This window comes from Leuresthes tenuis, unplaced genomic scaffold, assembly GCF_036924035.1.
Source record: "Leuresthes tenuis unplaced genomic scaffold, fLeuTen1.0.hap1 SCAF_7, whole genome shotgun sequence".
NCBI classification, from domain to species: Eukaryota; Metazoa; Chordata; class Actinopteri; order Atheriniformes; family Atherinopsidae; genus Leuresthes; species Leuresthes tenuis.
The window spans coordinates 10,100,709-10,127,386 of NW_027325361.1; the positions used below are offsets into that span (position 1 = coordinate 10,100,709).

A 26,678-nucleotide genomic window follows, 5' to 3' on the forward strand; every position below is an offset into this window, starting at 1 on the left:
TTTTGATTTGTGAGCTTAAGGGTTATCGGGTTCTCATACTTTTGGTTGACCAAACATCAGCCTCAAAGTTAGAAACATGACGCCAACTTGACGTTTCACAAAGTGCCACTTGAGGCTCACCTTCAAAGCTTGTAAAGTCCCTATCAAACATCCGTGATACAGTTAAAACGAACATGCCAAAGAAATGCTGTGTACTGCAGGTATGACTATCATACAATACATACAGCCCTACTGAAATAAAGAAGCGAAGAATGAATGAATGAATGAATAAATTTATCAATTAATATGCTTGTAATGTCTGATGTTTGAATTTTAAGCTACAGTTACTGTACATGGACCAGTTTTAATCATATTAATGGCCTGATCAGAATAAAATGCCTCATGTAAACATGTCAGTAAGATAAGATCGATTCAATGATTGTAAACACTTATGTTTGAATCCCCAGTCAGAATGATTTCACAACACTGACTAATGCCGGTGATGCTGCTTGAAAAGTTACTCTTCTCTGACATCTCTGCTGCGAGCAACACTGGCAAAGTAAAGCAACAGACCCTCAATTCAGTTTGGTAATATACAATGTCACCCCTTTCATAATGAAAGACAGATGAGACTGTTAAAATCCTTAAGCAGGTAAATTAAATATGTTTTACATTTTACGTTCAGTTCTATAAACTCTGGGAGGTGTTGTGAGGAAGTAACATCAGTGGAGTGGCTCAGGGGAACGTTCACTGTAAATTTTGAAGGAAGGAGCAGGAGATTGTGTTGTATTTTCTTTTCTTATTAGATATTTTCAGCTGATTTAACATTAGCACCAGAGATATTTTGACTGTAAGAGTAAAAACTGCTTCTTTTCATCAACCCAATCTTTGTCTGTATCTTGGGCAACTAAGGGTGAAATCACTCTGCAGCAGAAAAGGCAGTTTTCTAGCTGAGTGAACACAGGCTTGTGCAGCCAGCTCTGCCTGCACTTTCATACCGGCTGTGTAACGGTGCACTATGATGACCAGGAAATGTTTCAGGGAACATTTGATTGTTCACAACCACAACATTGGAACCTATTTTATGATGAGTTTTGTCTTGTAAAGTAAGCTTTTTAGTTATGATGGGGTGTTCAGTAGTGTTTTTTGAAGGATCACATTCAGACAAAATATTAAGTATAACAATGAGGAGAAAGGGAAATTCATGCAGGTGCATGCTCAAAAGCTTCAGTCCATATGACAGCTCATTGAGCTGAATTGCTGTTTAACAATGCAGAGACAAAACTGATACACCTACAGGTTTTGTATCTTAGTTTATGTTAAATTAGAATCTTTTTGACTAACTGTGTTTCTGTCCACACCTTTCAAATACCTGCAAACCAGGGAGAACATAAATTGGACAGCAGGTTAGACTAGAATATTCATGATTTTTGCCTTATTTGAATTTGACAAAGAAAACAACAATGGCCTGAGACTCAAAGGCAGCTGTTCTCTGGTAATCTCATGGGTTTGTTGGAGTAATATAAGGCAGATCTCAAACACTGGTCCTCGAGGACCGCCGTCCAGATTTTAGATGTTTCCCTGCACCAACAGACCTGATTCAGATCGATGCCTCATTAGTTCTCATGTAATTGCAGCATCATTAATGCATTTCTGCAAGCTTTTGTAAGTGAGAATCTAAAAAAGACTATTTGTATTACTTGATTTATAGCAAACTTTGATTTATAAATAAAAAGAAGTGATGGAGCAGATAGCAATATGCGTGAGGATTTCCTAAATAACCAAAATGGGCAGTTTTAACTCCAAAAAAATAGAGTTGTTGTTTTTCATATCATTACTCAGCCTTCTTCTTTTTGTCGAAACTTTCTTAATGCTGTAACATATTGTATAAACCCCAAACAAGATTTCCTGACTTCCACTTCCATCAGCTTCTCTGTTAGTTGTGGGATTCACTTGGATATAACTGGGACTATTTGCAGCACAGTACAGCCTTGTTAAGTCAGCCAGGCCTTCCCTCTCTATTGATATTTGGGTTGACTTGGTTGCAACAGTAAGTAGATTAAGGGAGCAGTGATGGAGGGCAAATCAATTACAGTAGCTCAGAGGTCTGTGTTTGGGGGTTTTACCATTGCATTATTTCAGTTTGTGCCCAGAACACAACCACATTGCCCAATCCACTGTTTTAATGGAAACATCCTGAACTAAACATCAGGGTAATACATTTTCTATCCCTAAGTCAACAGCAGTTTATGTGTAACTAGCAAAGATCTGCATAAAGCATGGAGTGTTTTTAAATCCCCTACTAGTATGAATATAATGATGTTCATACATATTCAGTTCACTTGTTGCTCTATTATAAAAACTCACCTGAAATCATACAGTCTATCTGTGATAGTGTAGAAAGACATTCTTTTTTTGTGCTTTGTGGCCCCGGTCTTTTAAATGGTTTCTAATAAAGGGTCTTCCACGTTAGGGCTAAACTGTATTTCAAGATTTCTGGTCTAAAATAGTTCACTATATTTCAAAATCTCACCGCAGTTCTCATAAAGTGAAAACAAACGCGCACAACATTTCAGTCTACTTCATATAGTCGTAATATCCTCTCTAATATCAACCCCGTATTGCCGCTGATATCTTCGCTGTATGCTTGTGTAATATCACATCTTTTGCCAGGGAGGTTGTGTGTGATGCTCATCTCCTCCCTCCACCTCCTCTCAGTCCGCCCAGCTGCGGACTCCGTCATTTCACCTCCTTGTCCCTCACTTGTTGGATGTGTCCTTTTGAATTTAAGTGATTGCATGGTCCCTTGTGGTTGTTTGCTCTCTTGGAGTCCTTCAAAGATTACCGCTGTGCGTGACGATGACACTGTTTTTATAGGTTACATGCGCGTAAAAGGCGCTCATCACGGAGTGTAGTCCTCGTCCTGTTTGTCGTTTGTTTTAGCTCCGGTTCCTGCAGCGTGAGTATGTTCCTCTTGTTGTGGATGTCTCCACAGCCCTCTGTCTGACCTCTTGGACCTTTTTGTGCTGGCCCCACAGCGGTAGTGTTTGTTTTTTTCCCTGGCGGCGTCGTGCGCCACGGACTCCGGCTCATCCTAGGAGAAGTTCCGCCGCAGTCCCATGCACAGCGCTCCTTGGCTCCTCATGCTGCGATAAGGATGCTGGTGGCTTTTCTTGGTCTGACTCCACAGGATTAAAACGAGGCAAACTATCGGACCATGTAACTAAATCAGGTATGTGCAGTGATGAAAAGAGGATGAATATGGCAAGGTTTTCTGAAGGAAACCCAACATTTCTCAGATTTCACTTGAAAAAAAAACGTGTTTTATTTTGTAACGTGTGATTAAAAAAGGTGCCCACCCATTCAGATACAGTGGCGACATTTGCTCATTTCCCGTTCACCTTAATACACAGCATGAAATGTGGCCAGTGGAGCAGCACAACAGTAGATTTAGTCTTGGTGTCTTGCCATTTCGCTGTTGCTCTGCTCTTCTGCTGGCATTTCATTTAGAAAAGAGTACCGGTACATCATTTCTAACTAAAAGGATTATGTAAGACAGACACTGAAACGTATGGCACACGATTTAAACAAACATGTAGCTTTTCGACAGAAGGAGCCCAAGCTGAAGGTCCAGAGTGTCAGTGAGTTGAACAAAGGAGCCACACTGCTGTGGTTAGAAATTCAGTTCTCATTGTTGCTGCTTCTGTTGGAGTTCAAAATGCAAGTGACATATGGTCACACCAAAAAATATTCCTATCAACCAGTTGCATCCCACTGTTTTTTAAATGATGGAAACATATTGTTTCTATTCAATTGTCTATTTGAAGAATCCCATTTATAGATACAGTGATTTCCCCTGCAGTCAATCAAAGAAATTGTCACGTTTTTTTTTTGCCCATCTGGATCTGTTTTTTGTCATAATCAGTTCAAGTAATTTGATTAAACTTGATGTAATTGCTTGCCATGTCCTGTATGTTTGCCCCATGTAAGATTGTGTTGGTGCATTTCTTTGTAATGATGGAAATTACTAAAATGTACACTAGGAACTGTGAAAGTACAGTGCTTTTCTGTGTGGTAGAACATAACGGTTTGGGACTTAGCCCTTTGGTAATTTTCCAAATGGGCAAAAGTGTTCTTGTTAAGTATTTAAAACCACAAATCATTAAAAAGTGGGGTGGTTTGGAAAATGGAAACCAAACAAAAAATAAAACTAAACAAAATGGACTAAGTCTTAGACTTGCTTAATCTTTCATCCAATTACAGACAACATAAACCTGACATATGTCATGTTTTGTTTTATCACTTTTATTTCATTTTGTCATAATTATTCATGTATCCATTTCTGACCAAACTTGGACATTAATCATTTTTACCAATTTGTAATGTTTTGCCAATTCTTCTCACAACACTTAAAAGACATTCTGGCATTGAGGATTTCCAGCGATGAAGGGTCTCAGATGCTATTTTGACTGTTTGTCCAGTAAAGATGTCTGAAGATGTGCAACACTAAGGTGTCGTCATTGTTTCATTTCATTTCATTGTTTTGGGGACAGGTCAAAAATGCATGGACATCCCGGAAATCGATGTATTAAAGGCTGCATATGTTGCTCCAGATATACTTTACTGTAATAATGCTGCAGTCATATAAGTACAAACTACCTTTGCCAAGGGCACAGATACAACCTTGTGCCATGACAGAGCCTCGTTTCCTGACTTGTTGTAAATAACAGTCTGTATTGTCCTTTTCATCTTTGGTTTGGAGCACATCTGGGACACTAATTGGTCTTCCACAGTACTTGTTTGCACTGTGTGATGGTCCATCCAGATCCAGATAGCTCGAAACCCAGAGAAATCAACGCTGTCTCTGGAGAAGGATAACAAAAGGCTTTCTTTTTTTTTGTGTGCAGTAAAGTTTTAACTTTGAGAATATAATTAATTTGTGAATATTCTTGCGTTGTAGTCCTTTACAAAGGTTTCCCAAAGTAATTCCTTGCCTATGTGGTTATATCAGCTATTGATCTTGATAGCAATTGTGCTATCTGAGGAGTCGAAGACCACTGGTGTCCAGCTTACGCACTGAAATTCCTCCTGAGTGTGGGAATTGTTTTATGCTGTTATCCACTGTAGAGAGAGATATATGAAAATCCCGCCCAGTCTTTCTTTGAGGAACATCATTCTCAAACAATAATTTTCTCCCTCAGTTGTTGAAAAACTGGATATCGTCTGCCCATTTTTGCTTCTCAGCCTTTTGTACCAAATCATGATTACAATCAGCTGCTGATATCACCTGTTTTAAGTAAAACAATTATTAATTTTCAACTTCAGCACTCGTGCTGTTCCATCCCAGCTTTTTTTGGAATGACTTGCAGGCATGAAATGCAAAAATTAATATATGATTAAACTTAACGTTAAATGTATTGCGTTTGCATTGTCTGCAAAGGCAGAAAAATCTAAGAAGATGTAAATGCAAACTTTTTCTCTCTTGGAGTTGCAAAAGAAACCTTCTTGTTGAACCTTTTACTTGGGTTATTGTTAGTTTGTGAACATGGCAGTTATAGTCAGGGAAGAGCATTGAACTCCCACACTGTAGCATCAGGCTCTGCACCACTGTGACCCATTTCTCTTGAAAGGAGGCAAGAAATTACAGCCTGACTAAATAACTGTGGAGTGTATCCTCAGTGTATCCTCTTATCTGTTCCTTGCTCCCCTCCACCCTCTGCTCCTCCACCTCCAGTGACTGTGGTGAAACAGGAAGTGGGCTGATTTCCCAGAGGAGTCTGCAGTCAGGGTTGTCACAGCTAACCCAGCAGCAACAGACAAAATGTATTTAATACACAGGTTGTATAAATGTGTGACGTGCCAACAATTCAAAACACTAACTGAAATCACAACTCCAAGCTACATTTGGTTTGTCAGTACTAAATTGTACTGTAACGGCTTCTCCAGCAGGGGAACTGGATATTTGATCTCACTCAATGTGGGAAACTGTTGGCCTACATTGCCTCAAAAAACTCTGACGTTGACAGTATCTGGAGTTAAGTAACAGACTCTTCTCATAATTTTGCTTCAGTTGCAGCATCGCTGACACAAGTTGACCTTGTTTGGACAGATGAAAGCTCGTTAAAACCTGTTGAACAAACTGACTGCAATGACATGCTGAGATTTCACTGAACAGAAGCAGTACAGTGGTCACAGATGTATCATATTTAGTCTATTTGATCTAGATGAGCCATATTAATTTGAAGTATCCAATCATGCTCAGAAACTTAAAAATACATTTGAAAACATGTAAAATTAAAGAGTGAAGTTGGCTGGTCCATATTAGTTCATCCAGTCAAGCACGAGTAGCTGAACTTTCCTGTAAAGCAAGACCCACAATCTTGCATCATGCCTACACAAGATGAACATCTGAGGGTTTGTAGGCTTTGAATGTGACATTATGCAGATGGTAATTGAATGAAAGCTGAAATATAGCATTGAGGAAACAGCAGCATAGAGCAAACTGCTATGCTGTGTGAGGAATTTTAATGAGACTCTTCTTTAAAATTAAAGTAAAGTCAATGTTACTGTAAGGAAGACTTGTCTCTCTTGGATTTCTATCTCCAGTTCTTGCTGGAGGCAGAATACTAGCCTGTAAAGTCTTACCTCTGCTGACACACTCCACTCAGTGTATTATCTAGGACAACATGAATGGAAGACTCTGGTGTATATATATTGTACAGATGTGTGTGTGTGTTGGAATGGGGCTAGTGGAGAAAATCTAAAACTAAACAGCAATGGGAAAGTGTTTCAGTGTTTCAGGGGGAGTGTTTGAATTATTCATAAGCCCTTATGGTTTTTTTGTGGCTGCCGGATTGGTGTTTCTTGTCATACAGCTGCGAGTTGAGTGCACCATAGCCAGACATTAAAGGTGAGATGAGATATGTTCAAACTGCAGTGCAGCAATAGTAGTGCAGTCCATCAGCCTCAGTCAGACCAGCTTGTTTTAAGGTTTATTATGATCAGTGAGCTGGAGGTGAAAGCTACTTTCACCTGATAGATGTTTTATACAAACATCCCATTTATTCGAATGCAAGCTGCACACTGTCCACAAAGACCAACAGTCTCCCATTTCCTCATCTGGTGATCATAATGATTTAACATTAGTATTTCTGTTGCTGAACCTCAGTTTATGATACATAAATGAAACCAAGATAATATCTTGAGAAGACTGGTGGAGTTCAGGACCATTCCCTCCTACACCACATTTATTTGAAAAAAAGAACAAAAAAACAGACGCTCAAATTTAATTCTGGTGACTTTTGGGGTAACAAACTGTCCAAATATAAAGTATTTATTTAATAGTTTTACTTAATTACAAATATATAGCAGGTTACTGTATGTGTACTTATCTGCTCTGCTACATTTAGGAGGAAATTATTGTGCTTTTAACCCATTCTCTGACAGCTTTTGTTGTCACTTTTCATGATTTGGGCATTTAAACTTAAAGATTATGAAATAATGTTCAGCCCCGTGTTATGAGACGTTGTGGGGTTTTTTTGGAGATGAAAAGCTACTATTCTTGAATTTTATGAGATTTATTTGAAACATATTAGAAACTTTAACTATAAGATACTAACATTTCAATTTTAAATGTGGGTATTTTCTGCTCTCATTCTGCTTTTTCTTTGATTTGAACAAAGAAAACATTATCTAGGTTTCCTTTTTTTGTTTCATTCATTCATTTATTGTCGTGTTTTCTATACCGATTCATCCGATTCACGGTTCCTGAGAGGCTTGAGCCCATCCTAGCTGTCATCCGACGAGAGGCAGGGTACACCTGCGACAGGCTGCCAGCTCATCCCAGGGCTTTGTTGCTGTTTTTGATTCGCATTTAGAAAATGTGAAAGAAAAGCAGAAAAGGTGAATAGAAATGGGAAAAACAAAGAAAATTGTACAGTCACTTGAGGTGGTTTTGGCTGGCACAGAGTAAGGGGAATAGAAACTATTTTTTGACCTACGTCTGACCTTGCAAAGATTAAAATGATGTCACACCAGCTGTTTCTGGTTTGAACTGGTAAGCAATAAACTCTGACCGGCATCTTCCAAGATATGATATGATATCCCAGAGGTTGAAAATATATATTCGACTGACTTAAAGCCATTAGCAGCCTGCACCACTGCCCTCTAGTGACAAACAGTCAACTAAGAAATATCATCGTAGACGTAATGACATCATATGAACATAGAATAGGTAATCTGAGGTAATCTGCAGTGTTTTTACTAGTACTAGTATCCTTAAAGTAAGGCTGTCCCAAATACCACTTTTTAGGCTCCAGATGGCACCTGTAATTCCAGGCAAATAGTCAAAGCTTTGTCTTGAAGATGGAGTGCCTCATGCTTTTTTCTTTCTCCCACTGCACAGCTTTTCAGTAAACGCAAGATGAACACTGCATGGGGAAAAAGCTCACTTACTGGTGCAGCTCCTTGCAGCTTGCTGCCGTCGTACTGACTGCACAGATTACAGGCACAGAGACATACTGTATGCCTGCTGTGCAGTAGAAATATCCTGTTTTAGCAGTGCAGTGTTGTTAACTGTCTGTGAAGGGGTTTAAAAAGTTCCTTAATCGTCTTATGAATTGCTAGTTGAGGTGAACTGAAGCTTCATGTTCTCAGCAGTGACTGACAGGGGAGTCAGGTGAGCATGTCTGAGTGTCTGAATAAATAAATATCTCAGTCCAGTCCTACAATATATATGTATATATATATATATATATTAACTTCAGTAAACCAGTAAGTGCTCGTGCTCATGTTGGTTTTAAATTGAAATCTCCATACTTACTTTATTGAAATATTGTTGGCATGCAAATATTTAACATGTCATTATAATCTCTCTCCTTTGTATCCAAGGCTAACAGGGGGTTCACTGTATGTTTTGTGACATGAACTCACTAAAATGTATATAATCCAAACCAATTACAGTCACTAACTGAAATCTACTGAGCTATGTAACTCAGATTTAATGTGAGTCATATAAAACATTGCTTCATTTACATAAATAGGTGAGCTGCTCCTGATTTCATAGCCTGTGTGTGCAGTCATTAGCCACTTAGATCTTTGCAGACAATGCTGTCAAACCTGTTCAAAATGTTTACATGCTACAGTGTTCAAGATATACTGGATTTTTCCAGGTAGCATGTTCAGCTTTCTGAAAGCAGAATAAGATGTTGACATGTGCAGCACGTAAGCAGGATACATCTAAAATCCAATCATGACCAGGATACCAGTGTAAAATGCATTCAGTCTGTACAGTACCACAAGAGTGAATGACTCAAACAAAGATGGCCACCTGTTTAAAAAATACAACTTTTTACTGTTCATGGGTCATAAATTAATGAAGAAAAGTAAAAGATGTGCTTCTTAAATTTAACTTTAGTTTTTATCAGTTTTTTATTAAAAATTATGACAGTGTGAGGAGAAAAAGGGTTGACATCAAAAGATGGTTTAATAATGAGGATTAATATTACATGCAGCTTTGGCTATTTCTCATTATCTCAGTCCAAGGAACTAATCATTTTTGGACTATATAGACTCTTTCATTCAAGATGATTCATCACACAATGCTCATTTTAAATCTTTGAACTGACAGTGAAAGCTCATATTACTTTCTCTTACTCTCTGGGGGCTGGGAGTACACTTTGTCAGAACTACTGTGCACACCCTGTGGCATGTGGATGTGATCAAAGCTCTGAAGTGTAGATGTGCTGGGTGAAGACGAGGCCACAGAGAGGAAGTCTTGTTGGCAGAGCCGGAGGCCTCTGGAAGAGAAATGCTGTTATCTGCTAACGTAGCCATGTTACCGCTGCTGTGTTTGTGCTGACTCATCAAAAAACACACAAACACACGTACAAACATAATCAGAATGACAAACTTATGCTCACAGTTAAAATGACAACATCCCTTGATATTTAGACACTCGCACAGTCATTTACTCACCTTGAGATGGAGTTCTAATCTTCTGAGTGCTTACGAAGACACATGGACATGATGGAACGCAAACACATCCCTGAAACTTGTTTTGCCTTTTGATCTGAGCGTCACATTTCTTCCATGTCAACTTTCACATGAAAACAATATGATTACGGTCCTCAAAAGTAACTGTCACCTGATAAGTAAATGGTGTAGAAAAATAGTAAAAGCACAAATCAGACGCTTGTTTTTGTAAAATGAATCAAATCTTTTAAAAGCTGTATGCATGCACCAACTCTTTCTTGGACAAAAAAAAACAGGTAAAAGAAGTGAAAAATTCCCACATGAACCCTGTCACAGACTATCTCTGTTTGATCTGAGTGAGAATGAGAGCATCAGTTTTCAAGTTGCGTCATTATTTTAGTAAAATATTCCAGAGACCTGTCCATTTTCGAATATGTTTAGTGGCTTCACATTAAAGTTACTTTGATTATAGACTTTTCCTCAAATCAAATCAAATCACATTTCGTGAGTTTCCTCTGCAGTTTTTGAGAGTTTAGTTTTTCTAGAAACACAGGGCTGCTGTTGTGTATGAAAACATAAATGACACTCAAATGGTCAGACTGTTGCCTGAGAGGTGAGAGGAGATCTGAGAGACTGTTTGTTCTGAAAGTGTTTCCTCATCTGTGAGACTGCCTGACTGTTGGCAGGATGGCTCAGCAGATTCAGTAACTGTCCTGTGAGCTGAAGGTCGTACATTCATGGCTTTTAGCCAACATGCTGAAGTTCATTCCTATTTAGGCATTGTCAGGCTGTGGTGCATATTGACAGCTGTGGGAAAGGCTTGTTAGGAACTGAATGTTTGACTTTGCAAAATGTAATGAGATAGATTAGAAAGAGCTGGTCTCACGAACATGTTTTAGTCTGTAGTAATTAATGCTAGTCTTAATTTACGAACTTAGATTAAGTAAAGACAGATTTATCGGAAAGGGAAGCCATTTATTTTCCAGACCAATGAAGAATTAAGAGCCTGTTTCTATGGCATCACTTAGTGGCACTTCTTACCTTTGGCCACAACTGATAGAACACAGGAAACCATAGTTACTGCATTTTACTAAGAACTTGGTGGAGTGATCAATTGAAGATGAACAACAAAAGAAAATATTTTTTGTCAAGTATGTTGAGGTAAACATTATATAGCACTATTTAGAATTGCTAGTTAGTCTTAGTCATAGTGAATTGGTATTCATCGAAACAATTACAGTACAAATTAATATCCCAAATCATTCAGGATAAGAATTTATGAGATACGATTCCTCATATAACACATATTTAATGACTATGTTATTAGAGTTTAATATTTTCTATAAACCTGAGGCTCTTCAGAGGTTTATGCTTAATTCTTAATGGAAAGAGAACAATATTACTGAATCCCTCATTTCTACTTCTGCTTCTCTTACCCTGGACGAAACCAGCCCTACTTTCCTCATGCTGCCCTTATCATCTGTTTTTCTCACTTTTTGAACTCCAGCACATAAAGTTTTCTTGTGAATGTATACTAATGTATTATTTGTGGTACAATATTCCGGTAAAGACAGAATCTTTCCTTTTTTCTTTTTATTTATGAGGCTACCATGCTGACCAGCAGAATGGAAGTACAGTAATTACAGCTTCCCTGTGCTGGGTGTGCGCTTAGCGATGCTGCACTGCTGCCAAATGTGAAGAGAAGCTGGCATATCAATGGACAACAGGGGAGGAGCTAAGCAGTTATAATAAAATCCTTGTAAACCTTGTTAATAAGGAAATGCAAAGCAACCTGCGTGTTGAACATCAGGTACTTTTCCTGCTTATGTTCTTCTCTTTGAATATATCTGAATTGTAGAAAATCAACTCTCTAGTTTAGAGAAAGTGAGTCAGTTTCTCTGTGCTTAGAAGAGCTCCCACAAGGTGAGATGCAGCCAGCTTACTTGTTTCAATTGTTAGAAATCTTAACAAACTCAGGTTTAGTGTTTCTGATGACACTTTTGATGCTCAGCATGTTCATTCTTCAGGTGAAGATGAAAACCTGTCCAGTGTTGATCAGTTTTGTACACAGTGTAGGAGAACAAGAACAACCTCAATTCTAAAAAATTGTGTGTGTAAAATGTGAATAAACACAGAATATAATGGTTTGTCAATGTTTCATTCACAATAGAAAAAAATATATAAATTTCATGAAGATATTAGCTCATTTAAAAACAACTGGGATGGAGTTAGCAAAAGGCTAGAAAAGTAAATGATGCTAAAAAGAAACACATGGAGGAACATGTTGTAGTTAATTAGGCCAACTGACAACAGTTAAGTTATGTTATTGATTATAAAAAGAGCACCCTAGAGAGGTAGAGTCTTGTAGAGGTGAAGATGGGTAGAGCTTCAGCATAAAAAAATCTGTCTACAATTGTATAATAATGTTTCTCAGCATAAAACTGTAAAGACTTTGAATATTCCATCATCTACAGTACATAATGTGCACAAGAGACACAGATGAAAATCAGTACTGGATGCCTGTCATCTTTGGGCCCTCAGGCAGCTCAGCATTGAAAACTGATATGATTCTGTCATGGAAATTACTGCATGGGCTCAGTAACACTTCCAGAAATCAGTGACTCTAAACACTGTTCACTGTATGATCCACAAATGCAGGTTAAAGCTTTATCGTACAAAACAGAAGCCATATGTGAACATGATCCTGAAGCGCTGCTGTTTTCTCTGAACCAAAGCTTATTTAAAACTAACTGAGACAAAGTGGAGAACGGTTCTGTTGTCAGACCTTTGGAATCAGAAATATTTTCATGGATGCCATGTCCTCCAGACTAAAGTAGAGACGGTAAACTGTTGGAATCTGAGGAGACAAAATGCTACAGCTTTAGTAAAGTAAAATGTTTTCTCATCCTTGCTTGACATATGAGCTGCTCGACTTTTTGGTGTGTCCTTTTTTATTAAGTTTGATTTCACAAGGCACTTATTGTTTTCAAAGGGTGATTAGACTGGACTACTGGCAGTTTAACACCCAGAATACAGAGCCTTGCTGACGTAATATGTGCAGAATGTTGTTTTTGTCTTTCTGAAAATCCTCCCAAAGAAACCCAAAAAAGGTATTGTGTGGAGAGCAGTTTTGCCTTTTGGCAATGGCGCCTTCAAAGATTTGCTCATGCAGCCCAGTATCACCAGAGAAAACATGGAATATACACATTTGTCCTCTTTTTCAAAATGTAGTAGTGTCACAGTCCTTGTTTGTAAATTGTGAGATGATAACTCATCTCTTGGCGGTTGTTTTTTGTCATGCAATGCAATTCTAAGCTTTTGAGTCTTCATTGTGAAACTACAATGTTTTGTGTTGTTATATCACGTTATATAAATACATCATAATGTAGTTCAATCAATTTCCTTCATGAGATTGGGTTATCTCATGTCAACATTAATGTAACCCCATAATATCAGATACGAGCTTTTGAACTCTGTGCTGATAAGATGCCACATGGTTCCTCTCTTGGAACGTGGAGGACACAGTGTCCATAATTTTCAAACATTTTCTGAATTTCTGATTCATCAGATTACGGGACAGCTTTCCACTTTACATCGGTCCATCTTAGATCTCAGGCCTGGGCCCTGAGATGGCAGCAGCGTGTCTTTGGTTCTTCCTTCGTGGATGCAGAGACAAACTACATTGTGTTAAAAAAAAATGAACAGATGTGATTCTGAGCCTTTACGGTGCTGTCCGCAACAGAATCATTTCCGTTTTTAATGCAGTACTGCCTGAGGAACTGAAGATCAAGTCCATTCAAAACAGGTATTTTACTTTTGTCTCTTTGTATACACAGATTTATTCAGATTTCTGTATCTTTAAAAGTATTTTAACAACTCAAAAGAAAAATACTGGATTTAACAGTTTGATGTGTTGAACAACTGTCATTTTTAGTGAAATTTGTGCTGCATAAGAGGGGGGGAGGGGAGGAGGAATGGTGCGAGATGGTTTAATACACTGACACAGAGCTGATATTTTAGAGAAAATGTGTTCTCTAATACTTATAGCCATTAAAGTTAGATTGATATATAAAAAGATTTGAAAACAACTGCAATAACAGCAATGAAACTCTGTTTTCTTCTCTAATGTCTTTAAAATGAGCATAACTCTTAAACACTCATAGCTGATGTCATTGAGTACATTATTAGTTGTTACCAAAGATTCATTAATCACAGTAATAGTACCATTAGTTGAGCAGTTTTGTTGTAATAGCGCTAAAATCTCAGTTAAGGGTAAAAGTTAGATGGAAGGGCTAATACCAGCTAGGATATTAAGTGTTCTTCTGGTATGAAAAGGGAGGAAATCAATTTAGATGTGTTAATGAAAAAAGTACAGAAGGACAGTTAAACACTTTTCATTTGCCATGTGAGTAGAGGTAGTCACCACATCTTGAGTCACAGCCAGCATGTGGAAAAGCTGAATCAGGAGCTGGCAGACTGTACAGTACAGAAGCCCAGAGAGCTGCATAAGAGCATATAATGTTCAGTGGTTATAAATCTGCCAGCAGTGTATATGGCTTCAGAACATGGATCAAGCTGTACTGAGAAAAAGACTCAAACTGTATCCCAACTCTCTATTGTCTCATCTCTCTCCAGCTTCACAGGGACAAAGCACTCTCACTGTTATGTGCATTCATAGGGCCAAGAGGATCATTCTGGAGAGTGGTTCTTCACATTCACTGCATTTTCTGCCCCTAATGACCCTGAGCAAAATCAAGTAATTGAACAAAAATGTTCAGTGTCATCAATCTCTGCTTTCTGGGCCATAAATGCTGCAACAGCTTTAGAGGGAAGATGGCATAACGGTTGGTTGAGCTCCTAAAGGTCCCTCACTACATGAAGGTTTTCAGAGTAAAGTGCAAGTGTTTATATCCAGGAAGTCAATTTACACATAAACGGGGTATTGTAAAAAGAAAAAAGTGTATGTCCATCATCCATGCACATTGCTGCATTTAGGTATTGTTGAATATATCAACATCCAATTTGTCTTTTTTAGTCTTATCTCAAGGAGTGTACACAGTAAATTAACATATACTTATCAATAATGAGTCAAGCCACCAGTGACTGGACAAGGCTGCTTTAGTGGCCTGTCAGATTTCAGCCGGGTTTCTACTATTACTACTACTATTCTGTTAAGGTTGCTATATTAATTTATGTTTATATGACAGGAAACATTAGAGAAGCTGCTTTACCTAAAAAAATTATTGTATATTGAAGAAAAAATGATGATTTCAATTAAATGCTTCAGTTGGTGACAAACAAATTTATTAAGTTCATCCAAAAGGACAAAGTATACATGTATACATATTAAGCTCAGAGGAAAACAACAGAACCATCTACCCTATGATTGATTGAACAGTTTTTCTCTTCAGTTTGAGGAGTAAAGATCTAACAGGACCTACATTCATATTACAAGAGTGAAGTGACAAAAATCCAGTTTTTTTTTTTCTTCCTCCCTTGATGTGACTTATATCCGATTCTTCCAGGGCTGTGTGGAAACAGAAATCTTACGATCAATTTCAATTTTCAAATCTGATTTGTGTCCCAGATGGATATACATACATGATGAGGATGCTCCTATCTGATTCCATGTGGCTCTTTGCTTATATGTATCTGCAGCACTACTAGCAATATTTGCTAAAATAGGTAAATTTAGCCATCTAGCATTTCTTTTCCCTCTCAGTCTTTTCCTAAATAGCTAAACAAATGTATGTCGTCCTCTTGAGCTAAATTTTATCCACAAATTTGCTGTGATAGCTGCCATTTCAGAATTGTTTATGTGTCTCAAAGTGGTCTCCTGAGTGGTCTCACAAAATATAGATTTTCTGTTATTGTTGTCTGCAAAAAGGCTTGCAGATTCAGTGGGCAGTAGCAAACACTGAAAGTAAGATTCAAGACACGTGTTGTTTGGATTATGAGGCATCAAATCTGATTTGCGGCTGCTAACATGTTGAAATCACACACAGAGTGGGAACTTTGAGCACTAAGTTTTACGCACAGTTTTATTCTCTGTATCTATAAACTTGCTTTTGTGAAGCTTTGTCTTTTTTCTTTTCTACACACACTCAAACTTGAAAGCAGATTTACTTTACAGGGTGACAGCACTCGGTGTAGAACTGTAGACGTTGAAATTACTTATAAAAATACCTACTCTGATGTGAGTCCATACAATGATGTTTTTCCTATGTGGTTCAGGCATTGTACAGACAGGATTTCAAACAAAGAGGAGTGAATTTTAAAATGATGTGCATATATTTAGAAGTAACAAGAGGGAATTTGGTTAACAAAGTGGACTGGTTTTTTATCATTTATTTCTGTTCGCTCCTCAGATTATGAAGCGTACTGATTTTGGTGATTTTTTTTTTATGTTTCCTCCACCGCTGCATTAAACTTGGCAAATCAGACTTAAATCCAGTTGTGTTTAGAACCGATCGGCAAATGCTGAAACAATGTAGTAAAGACGTAGGTCATAGTGTGTTTTGTTACATTTCTCTTGTCGACTAAACATGAACTTATCAGCATGAAACATTACCAGAAATCTGGCAATCCAAACAGTCATGTAGTGATCTCGCTCAGTGCTTTCACTGTGTAAAATTTCCCTGTCAGGCTAAATAGTTTTGTTTTACCTGTGATTCCACCTTCGCAATTTCTAAACCAACATCCCCCCACTCCCAGCCCCCTCATTTGCTTGTTTTTTACACCCAGTGCAGGCACACAGACATACATTTCCATCCACACTCATCCAAAAAACACAAACTATACTGGGCTGCAAGACGAGAGAGACAGAGGATGCAGATAGAGGAAAACTTTTGGAACACCAGATAACAGGATTACACTAATTACATTTCAGCTGTGACCATGGATCCTGTTTGGATGCGTGAGTTGTTTTCTATAGCAGCCATAGAGTTGATGGTGTGTTTTTGGTTTTTTTTATTGATCAGATAGGATTTGGGTCTGACAAAGGAACAAGTATCACAGGACATTTATAAAAGTAAATAGAGCAGCTGAGTGTATTCATAGTTCAGCCCAAAGATCTTACAAGTTCAAACATGTTCACTTATGTTAGTGCAGGACTCTAACACAGTACTATTCCCTAGCTTCTCCAGATGGGATAAGTGTAATTTAAATGATATTTGGAAGGTACTATTGTTAGACTCACACATGTTTTTGGGTCAAATGAACAAAGATCGCCCACGGCCGCTTCTCTCATTTCATTAATGTGTGAAAGAGCTTTTTAAGTACAGTTCATGACAGATTTCTTGTGCAGTTAATTTTTGGGGTGTGTGTCTTTCCTTTATAAAAAAAAATAGATGTGTATCTAGACACATGGATTAGAATACGATTGAGGCGTGAGGTATTTTTAAACCAACAATCTGGTTGGATTTGATTTTATTCGATTTGATGCAGTCTGATACAGATTTTAACCTAACTTTACCACGATATTAATTTTTAAACTGTAAATTCAAACAAATCGTCGTTTCTATAAATGTGGCATTGAATAGCAACCACTAAACATATCTAGTTGATAAAATATCAAGGAATCAAGTATTTTTGGTACCTCATAGTGAACAGGAAACTGCATTTGATAGTTTTTGTTTGACTCAGTTCTTTACTTTGATACTGCTGCATTTGATTGTTTTTGTTTGACTCTGTTCTTTACTTTGACACACAAGTATGTCACACATTTGGTGGTAAAGCACTGTCCATTTGCTATCTTTCGCTGCAGCTCCAGTGTACAAACAGTGTCATGTCATTAAAGCCCTTACTTCCAACTACACAGAAAGATTGTAAATCTTCAACATTAAAACTGGAGCGCTTATGGCTCTGACTGTAGCAAGATCATTTTCCAGTTGAAACGTTGGTAATCCGATCCTCAGCCCCTCAATGTGCAAAAAAGTGAGCGACATTGTATGAGTGGTGTATGTTTGCATGAATGAGAAACATGTTGTAAGGTGCTTTGTAGAATCTAGATAAGGTTTAAAAGAACTGTGAGTGTGGATTGTTCAGCAGTTAAATAAGGCAATAGATGCTTGAATTGCCTTTGACCTTGAAGACTTCTGTTAGTCTTTAATATCTGTTTCTTTTCTTCTGTGTTGCTTTTGTTCTTGCTTGTACTTGTGTTACTAGTATCCAGAGATTCACCTCGGTCATGTTTTATCGGTTTTTACCTTACAAACAGTAATGCTTGGAGTAAACAACCCATTGGAAACATGTTGGTGCATCATGAAACACAAAATACGACAAAGAACACCCAGGATTGTTATGAAGCTAAAATCGTTTATCAGACAATAATGGGATAATATTCCTCTTTAAAAGTCCAGCAACTGGTCTGCTCAGTTCCCAGATATTTACGGACTATCACCCCAACACAAAAATCTGTCTGTTTGCAAAGGCAAAGGTCATGCCTCTTAATGTTTTTGAAGCATTTTTCTCTACTATTTTACAGAAGTGTATATTTTAAGAACATGGTGCGCTTACTTTATCCACCTGCAGTGTTGTGATCAGTCATTGATCAGTTATTTGCATCAAGGTGAAGCAATCTGCATCCAACTGCAAAATGTTGTCATTGGAATGAATTTAGTCATCTAACCAGTGTTTCTTACACTTATCCAGACGTGCACTTATAAAGCCGTCATGATGACTGATAAGTGTCAGAGTGGGAAATTGTTGCCTCAGGCCTAAATTTTGTGGTTGCTTGCTTTAAGAAAAATAATGACTTGTCAAAAATGAATATAGTGTCGAGTATCTGAGCCTGGAATGCACTGCAGCTCCAATTTACAACAAGGTGGCATATGGAATGAATTTAGTCATCTATTCATTCACCTGACGGAAACACATATTTATTTATTTGTTTGTTTGTTGGATGGAGATGGAGTTACAGAGTTTTATTCCCAACTCTGAGGCTTGTTCAGCATATTTCTGATGTGTGAGAAGTGAAGGGTTTGGAAAGTCTCTGGAGATTAAAAAAATGTCCAGGAACAAAATGCAGCTTCTCCTTCAATCTGTGAAGCCCGGAAAATAACTCGAGCCCCTATCTTTCATTCTGGATTATGTTTGCACAGCACTGCAAACTGCTGCAAAGAGCATGACTTCCTGAAACGAAGAGGAATTCAGATGGACTTTACATGTATTACACTGCAGTGTCAGCTCTAATTGGATTAGATGTTTATGGTGAGTACTGAGGTTTAGTGGTTTTACTTAGTTAATGAAATGCCCCTGCCTTTTGAACACTTAAGTCATGCTCAATACAAAGAAAACTCTAATGGATGTTTTATTAGGATACTCAAGTATATGTCTTTGAACTCTGTATGTTTGTCTTTGTATGTATGGGAGTCTTATCAGTATTCAGAGCTCTTCAGGCAGTGAATGTCTAGTTTAGGAGCCTCAATAATCTGGACCCAATAGTAACTGATCCAGCTTTTGTTCTGCCTGGAATAGCTTGTGTGTGTGTGTGTGTGTTTGTGTGTGTGTGTGTGTGTGTGTGTGTGTGTGTGTGTGTGTGTGTGTGTGTGTGTGTGTGTGTGTGTGTGTGTGTGTGAATAGTGTGTGCTGACTTGGATAGTTTGTCAAGAAAACTCAAATTAATCTAACTAACAAGTTTGTCTCAAAGTGCTTGCAGAGCAACATGTAAACAGGAGATAAAAACAAATCTGTGTGTTATTTTGTGTCTGTGTGTCTGAGTAAAGGATGATGTGGTGACAACAGTGACTACATTTCCCCTTTGCAATATAAGTCAGTATGCTGGTATTAGTTATGAGAAATAGTTCAGTGTGCTGAGACTGTGATCTCATGAGCTGGAGTAGAGTTCTGATGAATGGTTGTAAGAAGAACATGTCAGCTGCCATCCTGTTTGGTCTCCAAAAATAATGGAAGGTAGTGTACTTTCTGACAGAAACATGGTTAATGAGTTTGTTGCTTGGGTAGATGTTCACATCACAGCCCCTGGAATAAGCCCAGTCTCAGAATTACAGTAGTCCTGGACCGTTGTGCATGTCATGAAGAAACTGATGCAGATTCTTACATTAGATAAACAACACATAATCAGATGTTCAGCCGCCTTTGTGTAAGTTTATTTATATATTTTTGAGATGACTTACAGAATCATAATTTTAAAAAAATATCATGTTTCAATGGAAGATTTTCATCCAGAAAACTGTCCTGCTCTGTCAGCTCTATTGTAATGGCTGCTGAAGTCAAGACATATATATATATATATATATATATATATATATATATATATATACATATATACATCTATATGTATATAGATGAATATATACATATAAAGAAAAACAAAATAAAAAGGTGGCATGTTAATGAGGTCTGAAAAACCAACATCATTATCAGTCTGCAGTATGTACCCAGTGAGAATGGACTGGAATGAATAGTGTATAGTGTCCAATGGGGATCTTGCAAATTTGATAGATCTCCGTCTTTTTGAATGGTGTTACAAGTCCTCCTTCAGGTATAAAAAATGAGTCAGAGCAGATTAAAGCAGCTCCTCATCTCTGTTTTTCTTCGGCCCTGACCGTAGGTAGATAGGATGGTCATCATAGAGCTGTGATGCACGCCATCTATCAAATTACGCTCATGCTCACATTAAAACATAACACACAAACACACAGGTCAGTGTGTTCGAATGTCAAACAGAAGATATGTGAAGGGACAGTCTGATAAATGAGCTCAATGAGCTCACACAGAAACCCATGAGTCTACGCTGACCCCGACACATTTGAGTACCAGAAATGGTCCTTCATTTATTCTTTTTTTCCCATTATGTCCCCTTTTTCTCCCCATACACCGAGGTGCCTTTGACCTCCACCCTAATCTGGTATGGCTCATGCTTTTATCAGCGCCAATAGATTTCACTTCACCTCGACAAGCCTCAGACTACAGACCACAGTAAAACCCCAATCAACTGGACCCCTTGTTCCTAAATCACTTTTACTGCCGCTGTCCTGTGATGCTGCACATGTGTGTTTGTGTGTACTTCAGTGTGAATGGCAGAGACATTGCTCAGCAATATGGATTTTGTTCTATTTGAACACTTTGATATGTTCAGCAGTTGAGCTTATATTTTAAGACAACAGCGGTCTATTATTTTCTTCCTTTTAGTTCACTCCTAGTTATTCTATCCTTCTAAAGAGGGAATGACTTTAACAAGGCATTAGCCTGTTTGAGAGAGATTATTCTGTACTCCTGGTGCCACCTTGTGGAGAAATAAAGTTAGAGGTACTCAGTTACACTTAAGTATCCTTTTCATCTTCCCTGCTTCCTTACCTCTCCCCCTCAATGTTTTTTCTTGCAGATATGTTCATACAGCGTTGGCTATCAGGCAGTGTGATCTCTTGCCACTGAACTCTCATTTGGCTTCTGTTCGCCCATACAACCTTTAAAACACTCCTCTGATGTAAGTTTGTCCAATATACCTTCCTGCCTATATTATCGATCTGTCAGTCTTTTTAAATGATATCTTTATTTGTCTGCTTTCAGGTGTTAAGCAACTTTGCTGAACGTGAGTATAGCGACATTCCCAACCAGGCAAATGAATGAAAAATCCGGACTTTCTCAGTGTGTTTTTAGTGACCTGGAATGATGTGATTTCTACCCGCTTGCATTTCTGGGCATTTACTGTATATTCTGTATTCAGCTACAGATATTTGTAGTTATTCATGTCAAGTTATTTTCATTTCATATTCGCACAAACTTAGATATATTCAGCTTGCAATTTGGTGATGAAGGCAAAACATTTTATTCACAACCAAACATTGCATAAAGTAGTGCACGACATGAAAACTCAAGGAATTAAAACAAATAAAAGTTGTAACATTTTTCACCTTGGATACAGTGACATATGTTATCTATTAAAACAGCACCCTACTACCCTTGCATGTGCAGTTTAACTACATTGCATCTGTATTCACATGATTGTTGACCTTTGTGTCCTTTGCTGAGCACTAAAATGCTGATGTTTTCACTTCTTGTGCTCATGTCAGAGTTTGATGGAGAGCTGGTCGGATGACAGCTGGAACTGTTGTCATAACTGGAGGAATACTGGCCACAGTGATACTTCTGTGTATCATAGCCGTGCTCTGCTATTGTAGACTCCAGGTATGACTTCACCATATGTGTTTGATACATCAGATGTGTACATGACATGTCAGTACTTGGAATTATTAGATTAGATTTGGCCAGAAGGAAGATCCAGAAGCAGGATGCCTGACAAGAGTTTGGAAGCTTAATAAACTGGTGAAGGTCAAGCGTAGGGAGGCAGTCAGCAGTACAGAGGAAACAGGCAAGGGAAATGTGGGGGGAATAAGGAAACTGGAGAAACATAATACCAACCAGGAACATGAACAATAACAAAGTGCACTCAGATAAGAAAGGATTACTCAGCAGGAGGCAAAAGTTGGTGAAATGCAAAGACAAAAAAATTCAAATTAGGATGGGGAAACATCACACAGTATGTATGTATTTTCCAAAAGCAAATGTTCATCAGGGACATAAAAGTATTTAAGGCTGACACCATGAAATATTGGTCTCCCAAGCAGAGGTATTTGTATTATGGGTTACTGTAGAAATGTATAGTTTTCAGTACAGCCCAGACGTTTTCGATGGCTGACACAGTGAGTCTCCCCAGTAATTTCTCACTGTGTATTAGGCTCATGGTTATGTCATTTTACACTATACATGGTTTGTAAGTGAGCTAATATAACCACAAGTTTCAGTTTGACACGGCAATAACAAAATACATTAAATCCATAGACACTCTGCCTTATGGTACTTATTTTCATTCTGAATAGTTATACAAAACTGTGTCAATATATTGAAATAACAGATAAACTCTTTGCTGTTATTTATTGGGTAAGCTATCAGGTCTCAGATATGGACCAAATGATACAACCAAAGCTGCAAAGTGTAGAAAAAATATATAATTCTGACCTCAGTTTCAAGTCAAACATGTTGTTTAGTGTTGTTTTTTCCAGTTTAACATAATCTAAAAAATTAGGTCATTTCTTTTCACTACTGACTTTCAAAATGCCCTCTTCTTTCAGCCGTTTAATTAATTCCAAAATCTTACAGCTCACCTTTAACCCTCAGACGGTTAAAGCCTAAAATAGTGCTGCACCCAGAAACATTTAAGACTTTTTGACCTGGTATGTGCCCTCCCAACCTCTGAGATCCACAGTTTTCTGCTAACTATTCCCAGACAATGATATGAGACGAAGGGAAAAAGGGCGTTTTGCTTTAGAGCACTACATCTTCTGGAGCTCTTTGCTCACTGAAATCAGACACATTAAGTCTTCAGCTACCCTCAAATCCATCCTTAAAAACCTCCCTCTTTGAAAAAAGTTTTTGGCAATGTCTGATGCATTCGGCAAACACTTTATTATTGTGTTCTTGAGAACATCCATCCAAACCTATCAGTTCACCCCATTAACTTACCTCACCCCTTCTTGTAAAGCACTTTAACATTGTTAAGAAAAGTGCAATGCAAATGATTTATTTATTTATGATAATTATAATTGAGCGTTAGACACTGCTTAATAAAACTGTTTTTATAGTAGTTACTTTTAGCAAATGAGTGAATCACAGGAGAATGATCCCTTTAATGTCCTGCTCTAAACCAACCTAAACTATCTGTGCCACTCAGTTTTGCTATGTGATGCTAAAAGAAATAAATAGAAAAAAAACACTGATTCTCATTATTATTGCCAAAAGCAAATTAAAAAGTCAAGAGAAACGTTTTTTTTCTCAGTGCAGACGTTAAAGTGTTGAATTATTTATTTATTTATATATATTTAAATATATTACTTTATTTTTGTTATTCAGTGTTTGACCTATCATGAACTTCTTTCACACCAAAACTCTTTCTCTGTAGTACTATTGCTGTAAGAAGAATGGGTCTGACAGCGGCTCCATCTCTCAGCAACATTTTGCCTGCAACACCTGCAGTATCTCCGGCCTGGATGGACCCATCATCAATCCGCTGTCTCTGTCGCCACCAGAGCCGCCCAAATCTTCCAATCCCACTAAACCTACAGGGGGTCGACGCAGCTACTGTCCCAGCTGCTCACCGTATGACTCGCCCTTCTACATCCGCACCACTGATGAGATGCGCAACGGCGGCGAGCGCATCACCTACATGCCCACGCACTATGACAACCAGGCGCTGGCGATTCCGCTGCCTGCTGTGCGAGGCCCCCTGCTGAGAGACACTCAGCGAGGCCGGCCTCCTGATTTTTACACCAACACCCGAGCCATCAGCACCGAGGTGTGACCGCCCAACGTTTCCACACACTCACACTTACCAGCACCACCACTAACACAACCACAGAAATCATTTTGACTCTCACTGTAGCTGCCGGTGAGTTTGTGGAGGCGACACATTTATTTACAGTAAGGGGTTCTGAGAGAAATAATCAAACTGTCTCAATCAGCTGCTGATGATTAAAGTGACTAGAAACAATCCCTTTTAAACAATTGCTCATATCATGCCATTACATTTAAAGTTTCTATGCTCACAAAAGTAGTAATTATTCTGTGATTGGTGGTAGATGAACTGTGTCTGTGAGAAAACATCCTTTTATGCTCCTACACAAAAATAAAGCCTTTTGACTGTATACTGTGTGTTTAACAACTGAGGGCTGTCTGAGATCATTTAGGATTTTTCTGTGCAACACATCTTCCCAACAGTAACTTTCTGCTTGTCAAGATGAGCAGAAAAGGAAGTGAAATATTTTTGAAAAAGTCACAGAAGGAAAAGTCAACGTCTCTTTTTGGATTACTGGAAATATGGGCTGAAGAAAATGTACGGGAGGAAGGACAACCAGAGATTTTTCTATGCAAGATGTCCAGCGAACTACTGCAGCTCTTCATCTCTTGCAGTCTACGTTTATCAGTTGTTATCCCTTAAGCATTATTTGGGGTATATTGCGAGCACTGTGTCCACCTTGTGAGATGTTTTGATGCTGCACTTGTAGATAGACTTACAAGCATTTAAAGAAAGGAACATGGACACAGAAGTTTAATGTCTCTCCTCTCGTTGGGAAACCTGTAATGAAGCAGCAGAGCCTGAGCCCATGAATGCAATGGTGGTACGCTTAAAATTAACTTTATTCATTTTTCTTTACTGACACTGATGCAAAAAGTTTGACGTGTAAATATTACCTAGGAAGCAATCTCTCGATCCTGAAGTTTTCTCCATTGAGAGTGATGCACGCTGGGATCTGAACATCTTCAGAGAGGGAGAGTAATTTACTGGTTTGTGCTATTTGTCTACACACTCCCCCTTCACTCCTGTACTACTCTGACAATGAATATTTGAGATGCAAATAACTATGTAGTTTCTCTTTTTTTCATATTGTAAGAAGGTCTGTGTTACACATTTATGAGATTGAAAGCTTTTACACAGTTCTCATTTTCCTAACTACATCACTTCCCATCCTCAATTAGGTTCCTGGTGGAATTGGTCTTTATATTTCTGTGTACAGGCTTTAGGAGTTGAGGTTGAGTAAGCAGTGCAAGGAACCTTTCAAACTTGCATGGTGTGATAAAGTTTGAGAGTTTTGAGACATTTTTTTTAATACAAGCATTTAGCCAAAAAATGTGTTTTTCCCCTAATTCTTTTCAGCAGTGCATAGCTGAAGTTTTCATCAGTTAAATTTAAATATATTCAACAGACAACTTCACATCCAAAGTGGTTTGCTCTGGATTAACTAACAAAAGTGAATAAATGTATTGAAAACTGTTAAAAGAGAGACAAGTTGGGCTAGATTATGTTAGAGTACACAACTGATATTTCTCCATGTCGACGTCCACTTTGCCTCTATTGTCATTCATTTATTCATTTAGACATTGTACTAGCTGTCTATTTTACTACTTACTTAAGCGCTTATCTTTGAAAACATAGAAGAAAGATTTTTAAAAATGTGGTTAAAAGAAATCGTACGTGATAAAAACAGAAATAGTAACATGGTGTTAACTTTTGAGAATTAAAGATTTGTAACTGCTTGAATTGACTTTTTGCATGATTATTGATTAAATCCATGCATGCACAAACACAAATTTTTATGCATAATATATTCAATCACAAGTTTGAGATTGGAAACAGAGGAAAGTAAAGTTTTCTGTGATTGTGTTATCCCGTACCCCGAGGGCAGCATTAAGTTTGACGTTTCAGTAATGACTGTCACGAGAATAACCGCTACCAAATAGTAAAATTACTTTTCTGAACAAAGCATTCATTTACCCCAGTGGTTCCCCATCACAAGACAAACATGGTTCATGCCTGTCTTCACATTTTTTTTGCAGTCACTCAAAGTGACAAAGGAAGCCACTCAAAAAAAAAGGATCAAGAGTTAAATTTAGTGAAATTCAAGACAACAAGCGCTTGTTTATTTATTTCTTCTGTAGAAATTATATATATATATATATATACTTAGTTTCTATTGAGAGTTTTCCCGTGTTTATCCATGCCCTCCATAGAGCATCTCAGAAGAGGGACTGTCTCCAATAAAGAACCCTTGGACTGAAAATAAATTTCCCTTTTTCATGAATATTTTTCCAATCTTGACTTTTCTACAAGAAATTATATGTGGTTAAATTATGCTGTTCGGGAGACATCGTATTAAACAGCTGTTATTTTGAGATATATCAATATAGACGCAATTCCTTGAAGCACAAAT

At 37.9% G+C, this 26,678-nt stretch overlaps 1 protein-coding gene across 1 annotated transcript; it reads left to right on the plus strand.

Annotated features, from left to right (window-relative positions):
- Positions 1-2,747: 2,747 nt before the first annotated feature.
- Positions 2,748-25,961, plus strand: fam163ab (family with sequence similarity 163 member Ab). Its single transcript, XM_072388668.1, has 5 exons — positions 2,748-3,211; positions 21,299-21,400; positions 21,484-21,505; positions 21,987-22,101; positions 23,873-25,961. The coding sequence occupies exons 4-5, from the start codon at positions 22,009-22,011 to the stop codon at positions 24,269-24,271; spliced, it is 492 nt and encodes a 163-aa protein (XP_072244769.1). The 5' UTR covers positions 2,748-3,211; positions 21,299-21,400; positions 21,484-21,505; positions 21,987-22,008; the 3' UTR covers positions 24,272-25,961.
- The last annotated feature ends 717 nt before the right edge of the window (positions 25,962-26,678 follow it).